Consider the following 15,987-nt stretch of genomic DNA (forward strand, 5'->3'; position numbering starts at 1 on the left):
GAGGCAGCAGTGTGTGATGTCTGTGATGTTACACGTCAAGACTGTGCCCATAGTCGAATGTCAATCAATCAGTATAAAGTTGCTACTTAAAGCTGTGACCAAAAGTGTTTCTAAATTCAGTAGGAAGAAAAAAGAAGTAAAATGAAGTTGCAAGGAGGATTTGGCAAGCGGTCCTCTCATGCAGCATTTCCGAAACATGAGCATGGGGGACCTTGGCCGTGTTGAAAAACAGCATGCTATCCTCTTGCAGCTCTCAGTTTTGCTGAGACAGCAAGTGAGGCAGTCTGAGAGAACAGGTATTAAGCTTCCTGAATCGTGTCAAGCTGCTTTGACGTAGTCTTTGGAACAGAGAAAGGCAATTTCACCATTCCCTGTCAGCAGCTGACTTCTCTTACAGCTTGGGGAATTGGTTGAAAAATCGTATCATGTGGTACAAATCTCCAGCTGCCTCATGCAGCAGACGCTGCTTCTGAAAATGGAAGAAAAATGTATGTTAAGGCAGAAAAATGAGCCAATATTCATAGTGTGTTTCCCCTGACTTAACCTTTGGACTGAAAAAATGTGGGGGAGGAAACCCTGATTTAAGCTTTAAGAGAGGGTTAGCCTTGTGCTTAATAAATTCTAGATAGGAAATCAGTGGTTTAGGTGGCACTTTGTGTGAGTATTGGCCTGTGCTGTTGAATTGCCAGGCACTTTGTGTGAGTATTGGCCTGTGCTGTTGAATTGCCAGGCACTTCAGTGGCACCAAAGAGTACTACAGCCTTTTTTTTTTTTATTCTATTTGCACAGCATTATTGGTACTGGTCTCGTGTTGCCCTTGGGTGTCTCTTCCTCTGCTGTCAGGCACCCTACCTCTCATGTGAGAGATGCTGCCAGACTGGCACTGGGGCAGGTTTGAGTCTGTGAAGTCAGGCAGTCTGGTGTCCCAGGAGCCCTGCAAGCAACCCTGTTCCAGGCAGGTACCTGGAAGGGAAGGGCCTTCTGCCACCACTACTGCTCTCCTGCTCCTTCCTTTACAAGGCTCTGCCATGTTGTCTCCCCTTTCTAAAGTGTTTCCCCAGGCACCGTGTGTCTGATGAAGGAGACAGCAGTTTGCCTTCAACTCACCTAGTCTGTGCCACAGCCTGCACTGCTGCTTCAGGAACTGCCTGCCAAGTGCTGGCCTTTCTCCTCCACTGGTCAAAGCCTGGGGCACCTTCCCCTCCTGCCCACAGTAGCTCTCAAGGACGGGGTGTAACACGCCTTCACTGGGTACATGCTCAGCTTGTGAAGTCCCCCACCCAACAGGAGCCATAAAGCTTCATATCTTCACCCGTGCACGTGATGTGATCACAAAGCATTTCATTTGGTACAGAAGTTAGGAGGTTTGAAGTGTTACAGAAACGCACATGAGGGAAAAGTGGGGAGGTAAATGTTCCAGTTCCACAGGGAGAGAGGGAAATAAATTGTTTCAGAGAAGACTCCTTGCTCAGTACAAGCTGATAATCTCAAAAGAAAACAAAAAAGCGGGGGGAGAAGGGGGAATGTCTGTAAATGTTACCCAGAGAAGCCAGGGATAGCATTCTCTGCTCAGCTACTCTGTCATTGGAAGACCTGGAAGTACTTTTTTCTCCTGTCTTTAAAAGCTGAACATTCAGGATACATGTTCAGGACATTTCCACGTAGCTGCTTCTAACTCTAGTCCACTTAGACAAACAGTGCATAAGCACACCCACACGTTGTATTGTTGTGAAAGGCTGCCAGGCCCAGCTGCAGAGTGTCTCGTGAGAATGGTAAAACACAGTCTGGAATTTAAAGGGATGGAAAATCCTCAAAGGACAAACAAAACATGCAGGGCATGAGATGTTCAAAAACCCAAAGAGCAATGAGGATGCTGTACAGCCATAGGAGGACTGAAGTCTCTTTACATATTCAAGACTCATAAGGAACAACCAATTTTTTTCTACATGTGGATTTCTTAGAACAGCTGAGTAGAGACTGGGTGACTTAGAACATAGCAGCTGTGTGTTCAGGGATGTACGTGGCAGTGCAGGAATTGACAAGAGTTCCCCAGTAGGTGTGTAACTGGTGCCAGGGTTCCCCGGCTTTGACAGAGGGGCTCCAGCCAACTGTAGGTTGTGGTGGAAGAAAGAACTGAAAGGTGTGAATCCACGGAAACAGGGCAGGAGTTAATGTGGCCATGTGCCATAGCATTTTTTGTTAAGCATCTTGCAAAGGAGACATACCACACCTTTGGTTGCAATTACTTTTTAATGGAAAAGACTAATAAATGTTTTACATAAATATCAATTAGTGATAACAGATGAGTAAGTAAAGGAATACATACCCCCAGGTTTTAAAGGTTCATAATGAACTGACAAAGTAGCACACAATGACAACTCCAAGGAATTATTAGAAGTGGGCTGCACGTCAATCACCTTCAGTAAGTTCAACTGCTAATCAAGTTAGGCTGTTAATGGAGTTAGTCACAGTGCGGTCTTCCTACGCAACAAGAATATGTTCAAAGGGGAAAGTGAACTCCAAAAACAAGCCTTAAGTGGTCCACGGACTAAGCACTTCTGGGGTCTGGTTTCAGATGTGCAGCATGCCCCTCTCAGACTAAAAACTCATTTTTAACCAAATGCACAGGTTCTGTCAAGACAGGAATGTGTTCACATTGCAAAGTGATTCTGAGGTTAGATATTGCCAATTTGGTTTTCTACAAGATAGTGAAGAAGTGAAATCACTTTTATTACTGGGCAGGCTGCAGGGATGCAGAGAATGAGAGCCTATTGTCTTCATCGTCATTAAGACCAACTCTTTTAAGTGAGTAGAAGCTGCACCAGGAACTTCACAGTTTTTCATGCAAGCTGACAGGCAGGATCCACATTTCCATCTAACATCTCAGCACTTTTTCCTTGGGCTCACAATGCTAAATACCTAAAGAGACATTGCTCATATTATGTCTACACCTCTAGGGATCGGTCATTTGACCCCACTTTGATATGCATAACAGGATGGAAATCCACAGATGATGTATCTTTCAAATGGATCAGTTGGAGCCATGCAGAGTGCCAGGTTAGTGTTTTCCCATTAAACAGCATGATGAGAAGGCATCCAATTCCCCAAATACTATAAACAATATGTGGCTACAATGCCTGCTTTCCAGTGGTTTAGTGAATGAAGAGGTCATTATGAATCATCTAGACAGAACTGGCAGAAATGTACCCACTTCACGTTACAGCTTTTCCTCTTTTTCAATGCTGGGGACACAGTTGGAGCTGATCTGCTGATGCATAAGAATTAAGCCCTACCCTGTTCTCTGAATGGCTCAAATATTTGCAAGAAGAGTTCCACTCCAAGCTAAGTTACCAATTCTCCTGTCACATGAATTCATGTCTCTTTCAAACTCTGCACTATACATACTTGTCTGGGACACGCACCAATACAAGATGCAAACTGCTTCCAAATACAGCCTAAGCTGCCTTGCAATCCAAGCTGGAACCCACGTCATGACAAAATTACAACAACTGAAAGGAACAGCAACTTTTGAAGGAACAACAACTTTTGAAGTCAATTCTGAAGGTGGATGTTTCACAGTACCAGAAAGATCTTGCTTTATACTTACACTGGCTTCAACTTACTTCAAGTGACAACCCATTAAAGAAGATTCACATTGTCCCGTAATAGATAAGAATTTACTAACACCTCTATAGTATTGGATTGCATATGCTCAGTGGGTTACCATTTCAGAATGAATCATAACAAAAAGGCATCTTCTGCACCATAACTCTGTTATATGATATTCTTTCCTTTTGTTACAATTTTAGAAGAAAAAGCAGAGGCCAAACACAAAACACAAGAATTCAGCTGGCTGCAGTCACTTAGCGTGATGTGCGATTGATCAGCAAGGGGACGATTTCAGTGCTTCTAGTTCTTCACATCTAAACAAATTGAAAATATAAAGAGGATTCTCTTTGATGAACAGCAACACTTGTGCAAACAAACACACACATGCACACACCACAAACCACCCCAGTGGGTGGGGAAACCATACTAAAACACTTCTTAGAACTGAGTATCTTGCCTTTTAGGGCTTGAAGTCTACCTGAAGTCTACCTGCTAAGGACTTTTTCCATGAATTTCAAAACAATGATAAAGTTATCTTGGCAGAAAGGAAAAACATGACATCAGCTGTAAATACATGACTGAGATAAGAAAGAAGCTGCCTGGAAATTCAGACATGAATTGCACAGTTTAGTTACTTGGTAACTGGAAGTTACCAAGATTTTACCAAGTGTCAGTCAGCCAAAGAGTGATTTACTCAAGAACTAATTCCCTCCCTGGCTTGTGATCACAAGATGAAAATACAGAATGTTCTAAGTTGTTAAAGAGGTAAAACAAGGAGAAAATTATTGTTAAACATTACATTTAGAGTCTGTGAAAACAGCACTTTGCTGCCAACATCTGTATTCTGCCCCCCCAAGTTATGTTTCAGCTCAGCTGTTCTAACACATCCTGTATATCCTACCTGTAAAGGAGTCTGATACAGCCATTTTTCTTTATCTCCATTGAGTTTCATACAGGCAAAAAGGTCACAGACTGTAGGAAGGCCAAAGTCCTGAAAGAGAAGTCACCTTAATTACTGATCTCCAAACATGAACACATTCAGTCAAGTGTTCAAAAAGGCACCTGATTTCCGAGTCTCTGAGATGAATGCTTCCTTCATTTAGCAAAACATAACAACTTGTTTGTGTGAGACACTGGCCTCATTTACTTCAGTAATCATCACTGAAAACATTAAAAGAGCTAAGAAGCCTAACAACTGTCTGTATTATCCACAAGAGCTATGAATTTGGAAGAGAAGGCAGGCAATAAAGTCAAAAACCCAACAAACCTGGCCTATTTGCTTTAGACACAGCAGGAACAAAAACTTATGCTCACCTGTGCTTTCTTGCGCAGGAGCCATTTATCCTCTGCTGGAGGTGGGTTAGTGTTTTCTAGGTTGTTTGAAGTCAACACCCAACTGCTTACATTCAAGGGGAGGTGGAATGGAGCCAAGAGGTCTAGGAAAGGACTCTTGAAGCTACTGTCTGCTTTTTCCCTACTTGTCTTTTCTTCTACACTTTCTGCTTTGTGCTCAGACTTGGCTAGCCAGCTTGTCAGTGGCCTTTCCAGCAGTACTTTCAAAGGTTCTGCGATCTCTGCTGAATAATCTCCTTTCTCTGCACTAACAGGTTCCCCTGTGAGCTGCTGTGCAAGGTTAAGCCAGTTACTGGCAGGAGACTTGGTCTTCTCATGTTCTAGGTTTGGTGCATCTTTCTGGCTGACTGGAACTCTGTTTTTATCCTTCCCTTCTTTCCTCAGAAGCCATTTACACAGAGCCTCTTTTCCACAGTTTTCATCACACACACATTCTGAAAAGCTGGCACACAGCTCATTAGCTTTGCACACATCTTCCACTTTAAATGAGACCTGGGGGTGCTGAAGAAGCCAAGCATTTACAGCAGGTGTGGTGGGTGACTTCTTCCCATCAAGATGGTCATTCAGGCACTTCAGATTTCCCAGGTTCTCAATTTCCACACTTTTGGTCTGGCTGCCACGGCAACTGGTGCATGTTTCAGCTTTGAGGAGCCAATCATTCCAATTACATTCTTCCCTAAAAGGTTTAAATTCACACTTCCATTTCTCATCTGAGGCACTACTTCCATTTTGTGTGTCAGAAGTGAGCAGCCAATCAGAAAGATCCATCTCTTCTTGTCCAAGGGATTCCAGTTCCTCCACCTTTTCAACAGTGGAAAAGGATGAGCTGAAAGTAGAGGTGGAATCCTTACAGCCAGGGAAGTCTGTCTGCCCAGCTACATCACGCTGTTGGTTCTGCAGGAGCCAGTTTTCCAAATCTTTCAGATTTCCCCAGGCTTTCTGAAAATAACAGACTTTGGAAGAATCCTGGTAAAAACACATTGAAACACATCTATTACCACAGAAAGACAGCGTTCAGTAATGGCACAGTTGGAGCATTCTGATAGTAAGTGCAAAAGCATTAGCTAAACATGAGCCAGAGCAAATAGAAGTACAGAAAGTTTCATTTCCACCATATTCCACCTGCCATGGGCTCCTGTGTTTGCCCCGGGTTAGTGCATGAAAGGCTTACCTGGCTGGGCTCTGACATGCATTTTTGTGTAACCCACTCTTCAAGATTGGTGCTGGGAATGTACGGAGCCTGGCAAACACCTGCAGGTCGGCTTCCAAGTAACCAGTCAGCAAGTGAGGCACTCACTGTCCCACACAATGTTTTCTGCTAAGAAAGAGTATTCGTGGTTATGAGAGTGTAACTGCTGAGGAAACCTGTGGTGAACATCATTAGAGGCACTCAATGTGTATCAGTATTGCTGAACCAAAAAACCCACAAAACCCTAGTCCCTTCCAATCCCTTCCTGTGTGACTTTAAGCCACTGCACTGATGGATTCTTCTGTGAGCCCAGATATTTCATAGAGCAAATGACAAGAAAGGGAAGGGACAGCTTGTACAAAGCACAGTTCTGATATGTGTAAACCAGCTGTAACCCTCCTTCAGACCACAATTTACTACCCTCACACTGTTTCAGTGGATAGATTTCCCATAAATTTCAGCACTAAAAGGAACTACATAGTTCCAGGTTCTGGCTTGACATCACTTCTGACAGTCATTCTCCAAATTCACACACCGTTTTTGTACATCTGTTTCTGGAGCAGCTATAACATCAGATCACTGATGCTCACCACAGTGACTGCTACTAGCTACTCACAGATCTTAGCAAAGAAACTGGAGTCATTACTAAAGCAAGCTAACTGTGCTTGAGTTCTCCTTTTCCCCTTAATACAGTTCAACATTCACATATACAAGTCTTGATCTTACCTGCTCACAGCTCATTAGGGTACAATTCTGCCCTGGGAACCAGGGAGAAGTATTCTCTCTCTCTGAGGTTTGCTGTAAGGAAAGTAAAAGTTAATTTAAATCTCAATTTTCTCCAGTTTCTAGGAGTAATTCCACAATAAAGAAATGAAGCACAATTACAACTGTTCAGTTCTTTGTGGCAAAAGTTTTCTAAACATTTAAAAACACCACAGAGAAACTTTTATTGTAAAAATATTACTTTTGGCCCGCTTCCTTCAGAATTAAGATCTATTAATATCTAATGAAAACTGTGACATTATTAATTGCTAGAAGAGAGTAAGAACACAATCATCTTTCAGTCTCTGCCAAAACGTATTCAAATACCATGTACAACTAGATTGAAGCTCAGTCAAAATCAGAGCTACATGCAATAGTTAAAGCGCTATGTGTAAACAGCTAAAACTACATGACTTGTAAAAACCTGTTCAAGCCATAATTAAAGTAGAAATCCCACTTGGAACACACTGCACTAATGCCTCAAAATCCCAAACTTTTCCCAAGTATTCCAAGCCGAGACAGCCTTGGTGCTTACCATTGTTTTAATTGAACCAAATGAGGTAATTGCCTGGCGAAGGTAAGATGTGTCAGCCTCAAAATTCAGGACAGAAGACTCCTCTGGTTTAAGAGTAAGACTTTCCAGTCTGAAAAAGTAAGACAATAGTTACAAAAAGGAAAAAACACAATAGACAATCTTCACCTGTCAACTTTTGGGTATCACTCCCATTACTGCAGAAAAAGGCTTCCAAACTGACTGACTTGGCACTATGTAGGTAACAGAAAGACCTCTAATACATGCATAGAGAGATGCCTATCCACAAACAAAAACTGAATAAATAGCCAGAGTAACTAAGTTTTTCCTTCTTTCTTAGATACCCATCAAGAAATAGTACTCGAAATAATATGCACAAAGGAGCCCCTCCCCTGTTGTTATAGTCCTGCTTTTCTAAGATAAAAAGAGGAATCATTGACTGCTTTAAAGATCCTGTTTCTAGGAAGGACTGAACAAGTAGAAAAAGCAATCTATTATTAGTTCTACTGGGATGAAAAAAATCAAATTAAGTTCTTAAGTGAAAATAAATACCAAGTGCGTTAACTTGCATCAGTAAATATATTTACCTCTCCAGGCAAACCGAAATCTGGTTTGCTAGTTCCTTGCTATAGGAGCGTTCCAGCTGATGAATAAGGCAATTGAATTGTCCCAGATACTGCATGGAAGGCAAAACACGTTATTGTTTCAGCTTCTGAGATTAAAATTGAGAAAATAAGTAAGCTTTGTCCCTTGTCTTGCAGGGACAAAGCTTACTTCAAAATGCCACTGCAACCATTTACAACCAAATCTTACCCAGTAGAGCTGCTGTGCCTGCTGCTGCAATGCTTCCTCTTTCAGCTGCTGAATGAGATCTACCTGCTCAAACAGCCAAACTTCCCGACTACGCAGGCATTCCAGGTGGCGGCTTATGTGGCTGTGAATCTTCGCCTTTACCTGCAAGGGAACATGCACCACTTCTAAAACGCCTATCGAACGGCATGGACAAGCATCCCAACAGCTGTGCTGATTGCAACAGAATATTTGTCACAAACAAGTGGTATTTTTGGAGCAATTTATTTCTCCACAACTAACCGCAGTCACCCACAGCACCACATGACTCAGGTCATCTCCAGGGAAGTATCTTTCTAGTCTAATGTTTCAGCTGATGGTTTCAGGACATTCTGCATGTCTAAGCTAGCAATTCAGGAATACCTTTATTGACAGCATGACCAAATTACACAGGAAGATGTCTGCAAGTCTCTACAAAAATTCAGACCGTCATCATAACAGAAAGTACCCTGGAATAATAAAAGCTGTCATTGAAGTCATGCTAGTTATTAAAACATTTTTTAAATCAACATAGTATTACCTCCTGCCAGTTCTCTTTAATCTGTTGTTCTGCTTTGACAATTCCAGATATAGCTGTTTCCAAGTCCTTCTTTGCTTGAAGGCACTTTGTCAGAGGCTCACTGTTGCAGGAATATCTACTTCTATCTTGAGGGGGACTCATTCTTGACGTGTTCCTGAAACAGAGTAAAAACAAATTTCTTAATAGTTTCTATTCCTCTTTAAAGGAAGGAGAAGGGCATCATATGAAGAGCCATCTGCTCCACTTCACTATAAAGCTGAACAACAAAGATAACCAAGACTCCTACACCATACTCCTTTTCTAAACACAGACAAATCTTTCTCCAGGAGTAACAACAATCTCTCAAATGCCTCTGCCCACAGAAAAAAACAAAAGATATTTGACAACAGCTTCAACCACAGGAGCTTAGACAATTCTCCCCTGGCATTCATCTTTCTCTGACTTTCATGTCTAGGCAGCAAACTCCAGTAGCTAGGGACTGAGTCAGGCAAGGTTCAGCAGCTCTGCTGGAGCTGGGGGAGAATGGCCCCACAAGGAGCCATTTTTTCAACTGCAGGCAAATTAACCGGCTCCCATGAATAAAAAAAAATGTGCTATAGTTTGACCAACTGGAAACCCAAGTGTTGACACACAGATCACTCTTTACTAAACTGCAAAGCCTGAAACTTATGGCAGCTGCACATTATATTTGCGCGGCTCTGGTCACTTACTCAACTTCAGTACATCCTCAAGTAAAAGAGGCTCAGATAACAAAGTTTTGACAAAAGTGATACTGGTAAGAATTCCCACTGTTAAGGGCAAAAAAAAGCTCACTGTGAATTATTAGTAAGAACAGGAAGCCTCAGTATAAGCATTGTTATAAACAGTGGTTATTTTGTTGCTGAAAATTTTCAATTCTGTCAGTTTCAGAGGATCCCAGAGGCACTAACTAAAGAGTCAGGAAACATTCTGTTTAAAACAAGTTCTCAGCAATGGGAGCTATGAAAATTCTCAGCAGTGTTTAAGCGTACACACGGGCCAATCTAAGTATTTAATTGATTTTGTCACTCCCATAGAAGTAACTGAAGAGTATTTCGAATGTGACAAACCAATCCTGGAGCTTGTGCTACCGAGCAGCTATTTAGTCTGCAATTTCCAAGCCCCATATAAACTGCAACTCGAACAATCCTTCTACAGCCAAAACTCAACAGATACATAAAAGTTGTGTATTTCACAAAGCAGAAGGCCCAGAGTGGTTCACCAGTGGACACTGACAGAACAAACAAGTTTTGCTGCGAGGCAGTGGCAGCAACTCCCTTGGTTCCCTCCCCACCACAGGCATCAAGTCTCCCAGGTGACCCATGTCATGAGACATGGAGCAGACACAAAAGCTACCCCAAGCCTCTGCAAACAACTCAATCCCATCCGTGCCCTAACATCTCATCTTCTAGGAAGCACAGAGCACAGCTATAGAAAGTGAACTTGAACTTAGGGTGTTTCTGCTCTTGTACTTCCATATTCTAATTCATTCACAGATTCAATTCTGTAAAGTCTGATGATCTTCACTGGTGATGCTTAGTAAAGATTAAACTTCCTTTTCACAGCACCCCTTAGATTTTAGCTTGTCAACTCTCTTATGTACAACCTACAGGTAAACTTAAGAGCTAGCTCTCAGATGGAATTTAAAGTATTAATGCAAAGGCAGAGATATACCCAATCCTGAAAACAACACATTAGATATGTTAAAGTCTGTCACATACTCAAAAGCAAACAAAACATTCATACTTTTTAAAAGGTATTTCATTCATTATACTCTTAAATAACTGAGTCAAAGTCTGAAGGGCTAAATGCCATTGCCATGTTTGCTCACAGTTCATCATGTACCTGAAAAGAGTTTTGTGAAAGTGATGTTACACCGTGTATCCATGAGAGCTAAGTCCAAAGTATGCTGTGTTGTCATTTATGTGATTTTGGAATTTATGCTATCAGGGAAGCAGGGTCAATGCCTGAAGGAATGCTACTTTTTCACATGTTGCATTAGCAGTTTCACACTGGCACAGTCAAATTTTAAGAAACTTGACAGGCTCCTCTATTAACCTCTGCCAATCCTTCCATTTGTTGCCCCCCCCCCCCTTTCTTTTTTTTCCCACTACTGCAACAACATCTCTCCAAAACGTACACAGAGAGACTGAATGCTCCTTTCCTCCAGCCTGGCAGTTATTGCAAAACAGCTGCTCTTATGCTTTGCCACAGATTCACAAATAAAACTGACATTACAGTTGGATGAGAGCAAATCCATCCTTTTCCATTTCTGGAAGCCTCTAAAAAAACCCAATGGGCCTAACCACGTATTTCCTTGCCTTCCAACGGCTATCAAACAGCACTAGAAGCTCACAACATTTCCGTATCGCAGGACGCACCCCAAGATCACACACTCAGGCTGAGCAGTAACAAAACAGAATTCATGGGGCTGCTCTCAATGCCACGGAGGTCTCCCACCACGGGTACACTGCATCACGAGAGGCACTCCTCCCCAGGACCGGAACTTGCACTTACTTCCGAGCGAAGGCAGCAGCCGGCACTGTCCCGCTTTGTACAGTCGCGTCCATGCCAGGCCTCGCTTCGGCAGCAGCAGGGGCTGCGGAGTGCTTTCGAACAGCCAGGACCAGCCGCTCCAGCCCCGCTGCAGACTCCGCTCCGCACAGCGGCCGCGCCGCGGCCCAGACCCGAGGCCTTATCGGTATGGCCAGCCCACGCCCCGCCCCGCCTCGCCGCCACAGCGCCCGGCCGCGCCGGCACGTCGGCAGCGACCGGGGGAGGGGAAGCCCGGGACGGGGGCGCCCGGCGGGGACCACGGGCCTTTCTGCGGGGCGCGGAGCGCTCCAGGGCACATCCAGTCCACCCCGGCTGTGCTCCCCTCCTGCGCCCTCTCGGCTGAAATGCCGAGGGCCTCCTAACATCCTGCTGGCAGTTGAAACCGCAAAACCAGAACGTTTTGCAACAAACCCGCTACTTCTCCCGACTTCACAAGTGTGGCAATGCCTCTTCTTCGTGTCACAAACACAGCGAAGTACACCCGAGAGCTAAGGCATTCAGTACCTGTGTCTTCTGCATCAGCGAGGGCGAAGGGGCTGCACAACGGCCAACCTGAACCTTCCCTCCCTGGCCACAGGCGAACCTGGCACCTAGAGATGACTGGGTCCAGCTCTGCACCTGTGACCTTCCAGAAACCCCTGTGGTAATAAACTGCTCAGACCCACTTAGCTCCTGGAGAGATACACAACCCTTATCACGCCTACTCTTCTTGCTTCCACAGCTTCACAAGCACATGCACGTTCCCGCATGCAATCGGTACAAGTGTTACAGCTACAAAACCAAAAGAACCACCCAAATGAGGCAGGAAGATAATATTATTGCTCCTAATCACAAAATAACTACCAGCCTTTACAGACAGATTTCTGGCTGTTCCTACTAGCACCCAAAGGCCTCTCTGGAGAGTTGTCACCGTGAAGACCCTGCACCCAGGACTCTGGGTCACAGTATTACTTCTCTTAGTGCTCTGCACCATCTCCAGTCTTCAAACAGGCTGCCCACCCTCCATCCCTGAGGTGTCACTTCCTGTATTTCCCTTATTTGGATTATATTTGTTAGATCAGAAAATAATGGACGTAACTCATTTCTTTACACTTGTATTAAATATCACATGGCTAAGCAGCAGAGCAGAGGACAACCCTTCCTGGCCTACACAATCTGCGAACAAGCCAGCAGAAAACTGGTTTTACCAGCTTTTCACTTTCAGCACAACCATCCCCACAGCCACTAGAGAAAGCAATTGTTTTACATTTCAAATGGGTGTCAGATAACCTCAAGAAGATGGCCGTCCCGGGCCTCTGCTGGGGAAAAGATTCTGATAGGAACAAGACCTCACACAGAACAGAATCTATTTATAAATAAGGAACGATGTCTTTCAGTTGGCAGTACAAAGATGTTCCAAAGGTCTCTCTGACCTGACTTGATGTGGTTTTAAACCAGCTGGCTTGTTCAACTGGAATTCCTCTTCATTTCCATTTCATCCCACCAAAAAAACAGTAGTTCCTCTTAAGCAACTGTCCCAAATTAGATACGTGGGAGTTGTGGTCAGGGAGTGAAGTATTGCAAGTACACGAGTTGAACCTCAGAAATGTCCATTTCTGTCCAAACATAACAAGTCTTTTATACAGTACGGCACCCACATCATGAGCCAGTATCTGTGCAAAGCTTTTGCTGGGGGAGATTATTTCACTCCCAAGCTACTTTTAAGTCACAAAGAGACTTTTAAGTCTTTAACAGTTCTAAGAGAGAAAATGTAACTAGCATCTTAAGGAATAATAAAAGTTCTGGGTAATCAGTTTTCTAAAATTCAGGTATTTTTCCCCTGTCTGCACTACTCTGGATCTGTGCCATAGACCTGAATGCTCACAACTACTTTTTCAGCCTATTTTAGGTCTGGAAGACACCAGCCAATACACAAAGCACATGTACTAAGATGTCTTCATAACAGCTGAGTTCTGAAGTCAACAGTACAGATGAGACAAAAATTCTGACCATCATTTTAGGCCATCAACTGATTTTTTAAGTACAGCAGACACACAATTAAAAAAAAAATCACAGAACATGTGAATATGAAGGCCTGAAGTCGCCGTGCCATAATTTCATACAGTATCAACACAGGTATCTCAGAGTGGAACAGACATACTGTTATCTTAAATTGTAATGTAAAATCCATATTAACTATTTGTCAGATTTCTGCATTTAAAACCTTTTGGAAAATAACTGACAAATCCCTTGCTCTGCACCCAAAGATGGCATACTTGTGCTCTTTGTATATCCATGAGTGCAATGCAACGCACTTGCAGAGTTAGGAATGGTACTTGTTACACTTTTTATCACTTATCAATTACCTAACAATAAACGTTTTCCAGGCTTACAGTAATCACGGTGCACAACTCCTGATCGTTCCTATCCCTGGCTGTTATTGCTTATGCAGCCTTTTAACAGCGCATTTGTACACAAAAGATGTTGCCTTTTCAATTAAAGTGAGAGAAGACTTCAAGAATGCTAGCAGCCTAACGTCTCACGGGAATAAAAAGAGAGGTAAGTAAAGCAAGCCCCATACCTGCGTATTCCATCACAGTTATCTCTCCACCACAGAATATGAATTTCCCGACTGACCTTCCCGCTCACGCCCCACTCCAGCTGGTTACTCCTGCGCCCCATCCAAAGGGGGATGCCAGGCCCGCCCAGGCTGCAGGACACCTCACTTCGCACCGCCTCTACCCAGCCCTTGTCACGGCGGCTCGAAGCGAGCATCACCGGGCACGCCGGGCCCGGCACTGCTCCGCCGGCTTTGCGCGCCCGCCTGCACTCCTGCGCGGAAACGCGGCCTCGCTGCGCCGCTACACGCGAGGGCATCCCACAGCCACCCAGTAACCGGGAGGCGTTTCTCACAGAGCAGCCTGAGCCACGCTGGGAGAAAAATCTTCACAGAAACTGACAGCACAACCCGCACCCAGGCAACGCGTGGCCGTCGCTGCTGCGCGCAACCGCCGCGGGCCCGAACCGGCTCGTGGGGGAGCTCAAGCCTGTCTCTGCCCCCCCCTATACACCCCGTGGCGGCGGCGGCCTCCGGCAGTCTCTGTCAGGCCTCTCTTACCGGCGTCGAAGTCTGTCCTTAGCCCGGCTATGCCCCTCTCACCGGCGCCCAGCTCCGCTCTCCAGGCTCTGCCCTCAGCCCAGCGCCGCCGCAGCGCCTCTACCCGGCCACCAGCAACAGCTCTCGCGAGAGCTCCGCCCCGCGCCGCCCCGTCCGCCCCCTGGCGGAGCGGCGGAACCGCTGCGGGGCCGTTGGCGCCGCCGCGGCGGCGGATGGCCGGGGTGGTCTGGACCGGGCTGCAGGGACAGCCCGCGGGCTCGGAGGGCCGGGAAACCGTTCCGACCCCTCAGACAACACCGGATTACCCTTTCCCTGCCTCCAAAAGAACAAAGTAGAGGAGAAAGATGAAGTAGAGAACATGTCAGAGGATGTGGCAAGCCACCAGTTTGGGTATTGTTCATGCCCGCTGGAAAATTGTCAGCGTGCATTGCTTGGTTTGGCTTTACGCAGTACTTGTTTCGGTTTTGTCTTTTCCCAAGTGTGAATCACAGCAGAATGCTTCCTAATACCTGCCACCATAGTCTGCTGGGAAGAGGATCCAGTGATTACTCAGGAGGGTAGCAAGAGAGGGTGCACTGCTGCTGCCCATGTTGTCAGCTGGCTATGATCACCCAGCCAGACCCCCCCAAACTGCATTTGTGAAGCACTGCGAGTTATAGGTGTTTGCACAGTGCTTAAAACATACATTAACAGAGAAAAAGGGTTCCAACTCAAAACCCAATTAGGCATGCAGGTCTACATAGACATGGTAGATGAGCCACCATTTGCTACACACGGGAGCCCCTCTGGGCCTAGACCAAGAAACTGTTCTTAACTAGGATGCTACTCATGGTTAGAGCTCATGGCTGCAGCCATAGAATAAATAATTCAGTGCTGGCAGAGAAAGAAGAAGTCAGACACCTAACCCGGAATGTGCTGCTACCCTAGGAACCTGTATTTCACTTCCTTGTCTAAACATATAAAAGACAGAGGATGTGTTACATGTGTATTTGGATTTAAGAGAAAAGATATTACCAACCCTGTCTGAGCTTGTAAATCAGCAGCACTCATATAGATCTTGTATCCCTCCACCCAGTTACCTAAGCGGGACTCTCCTGGGTGAAGAGAGCAGCTGTTCCTGGACAGACAGGCAGGTGTAGGTTGCTGTCATGTCTTCAGTAAGCTTGACCAAGGCAATGTTATTCTCCAAAATGGTTTGAGTGTTTTTTGTGGATAGGCTAGTATATTGATTTACTTCACATGGTACACTGTCCAAGCTGGATTCATTGTAGCTAAGGTATGTTTTGCCAGGAGGATGCATCGTTTTCCATCTCAGCCCTAAAGGAATTTCAGAGCAAGCATCTTTTTAATGGGCTTTTTCCTCCCACCACTGATAGCAGTACACACTCCACCCTGCACTGCCTTACACTAAGCCACACCTCATGTGCCTTTTTACCCAAACCTACACAACTGATCAATAAATTATTTCACTCAAAGTGGCATTAGCTAAACAAAGGGCAAGT

General features: G+C 44.8%; 1 protein-coding gene across 5 annotated transcripts; it reads right to left on the bottom strand.

Annotated features, from left to right (window-relative positions):
* Positions 1 to 2,231: 2,231 nt before the first annotated feature.
* Positions 2,232 to 14,586, bottom strand: NCOA4 (nuclear receptor coactivator 4). Of its 5 annotated transcripts, none has more exons than XM_068140001.1 (10): positions 14,486 to 14,586; positions 8,815 to 8,968; positions 8,259 to 8,399; positions 8,033 to 8,121; positions 7,449 to 7,557; positions 6,878 to 6,949; positions 6,134 to 6,280; positions 4,924 to 5,928; positions 4,511 to 4,600; positions 2,232 to 3,923 (listed from the first exon to the last, which is right to left on the bottom strand). In XM_068140001.1, the coding sequence occupies exons 2-10, from the start codon at positions 8,953 to 8,955 to the stop codon at positions 3,918 to 3,920; spliced, it is 1,800 nt and encodes a 599-aa protein (XP_067996102.1). In that variant the 5' UTR covers positions 8,956 to 8,968; positions 14,486 to 14,586; the 3' UTR covers positions 2,232 to 3,917. The 5 variants fall into 5 exon arrangements, with proteins under 5 accessions (XP_067996102.1, XP_067996103.1, XP_067996101.1 ...); XM_068140002.1 differs by lacking the exon at positions 14,486 to 14,586 and adding an exon at positions 11,893 to 12,014; XM_068140000.1 differs by lacking the exon at positions 14,486 to 14,586 and adding an exon at positions 11,350 to 11,525 and having other exon boundaries at positions 4,924 to 5,901.
* Between the last annotated feature and the right edge of the window lie 1,401 nt (positions 14,587 to 15,987).

Source organism: Melanerpes formicivorus, unplaced genomic scaffold, assembly GCF_026170545.1.
Source record: "Melanerpes formicivorus ecotype bairdi unplaced genomic scaffold, bMelFor1.0.p_v2 SCAF_6, whole genome shotgun sequence".
In the NCBI taxonomy this organism is placed as follows: Eukaryota; Metazoa; Chordata; class Aves; order Piciformes; family Picidae; genus Melanerpes; species Melanerpes formicivorus.

Bases quoted from the DNA above. Each gene is read 5' to 3' on its own strand.
- NCOA4 (XM_068139998.1), bottom strand. From the start codon at position 11,402: ATGGACGCGACTGTACAAAGCGGGACAGTGCCGGCTGCTGCCTTCGCT. The intron at 8,122-8,258 runs GTAAGATTTGGT...CCTTCCATGCAG, and splicing joins AGGCACAGCAGCTCTACTGG to TATCTGGGACAATTCAATTG. The intron at 6,281-6,877 runs GTAAGATCAAGA...ACTCTTTCTTAG, and splicing joins CCCTAATGAGCTGTGAGCAG to CAGAAAACATTGTGTGGGAC.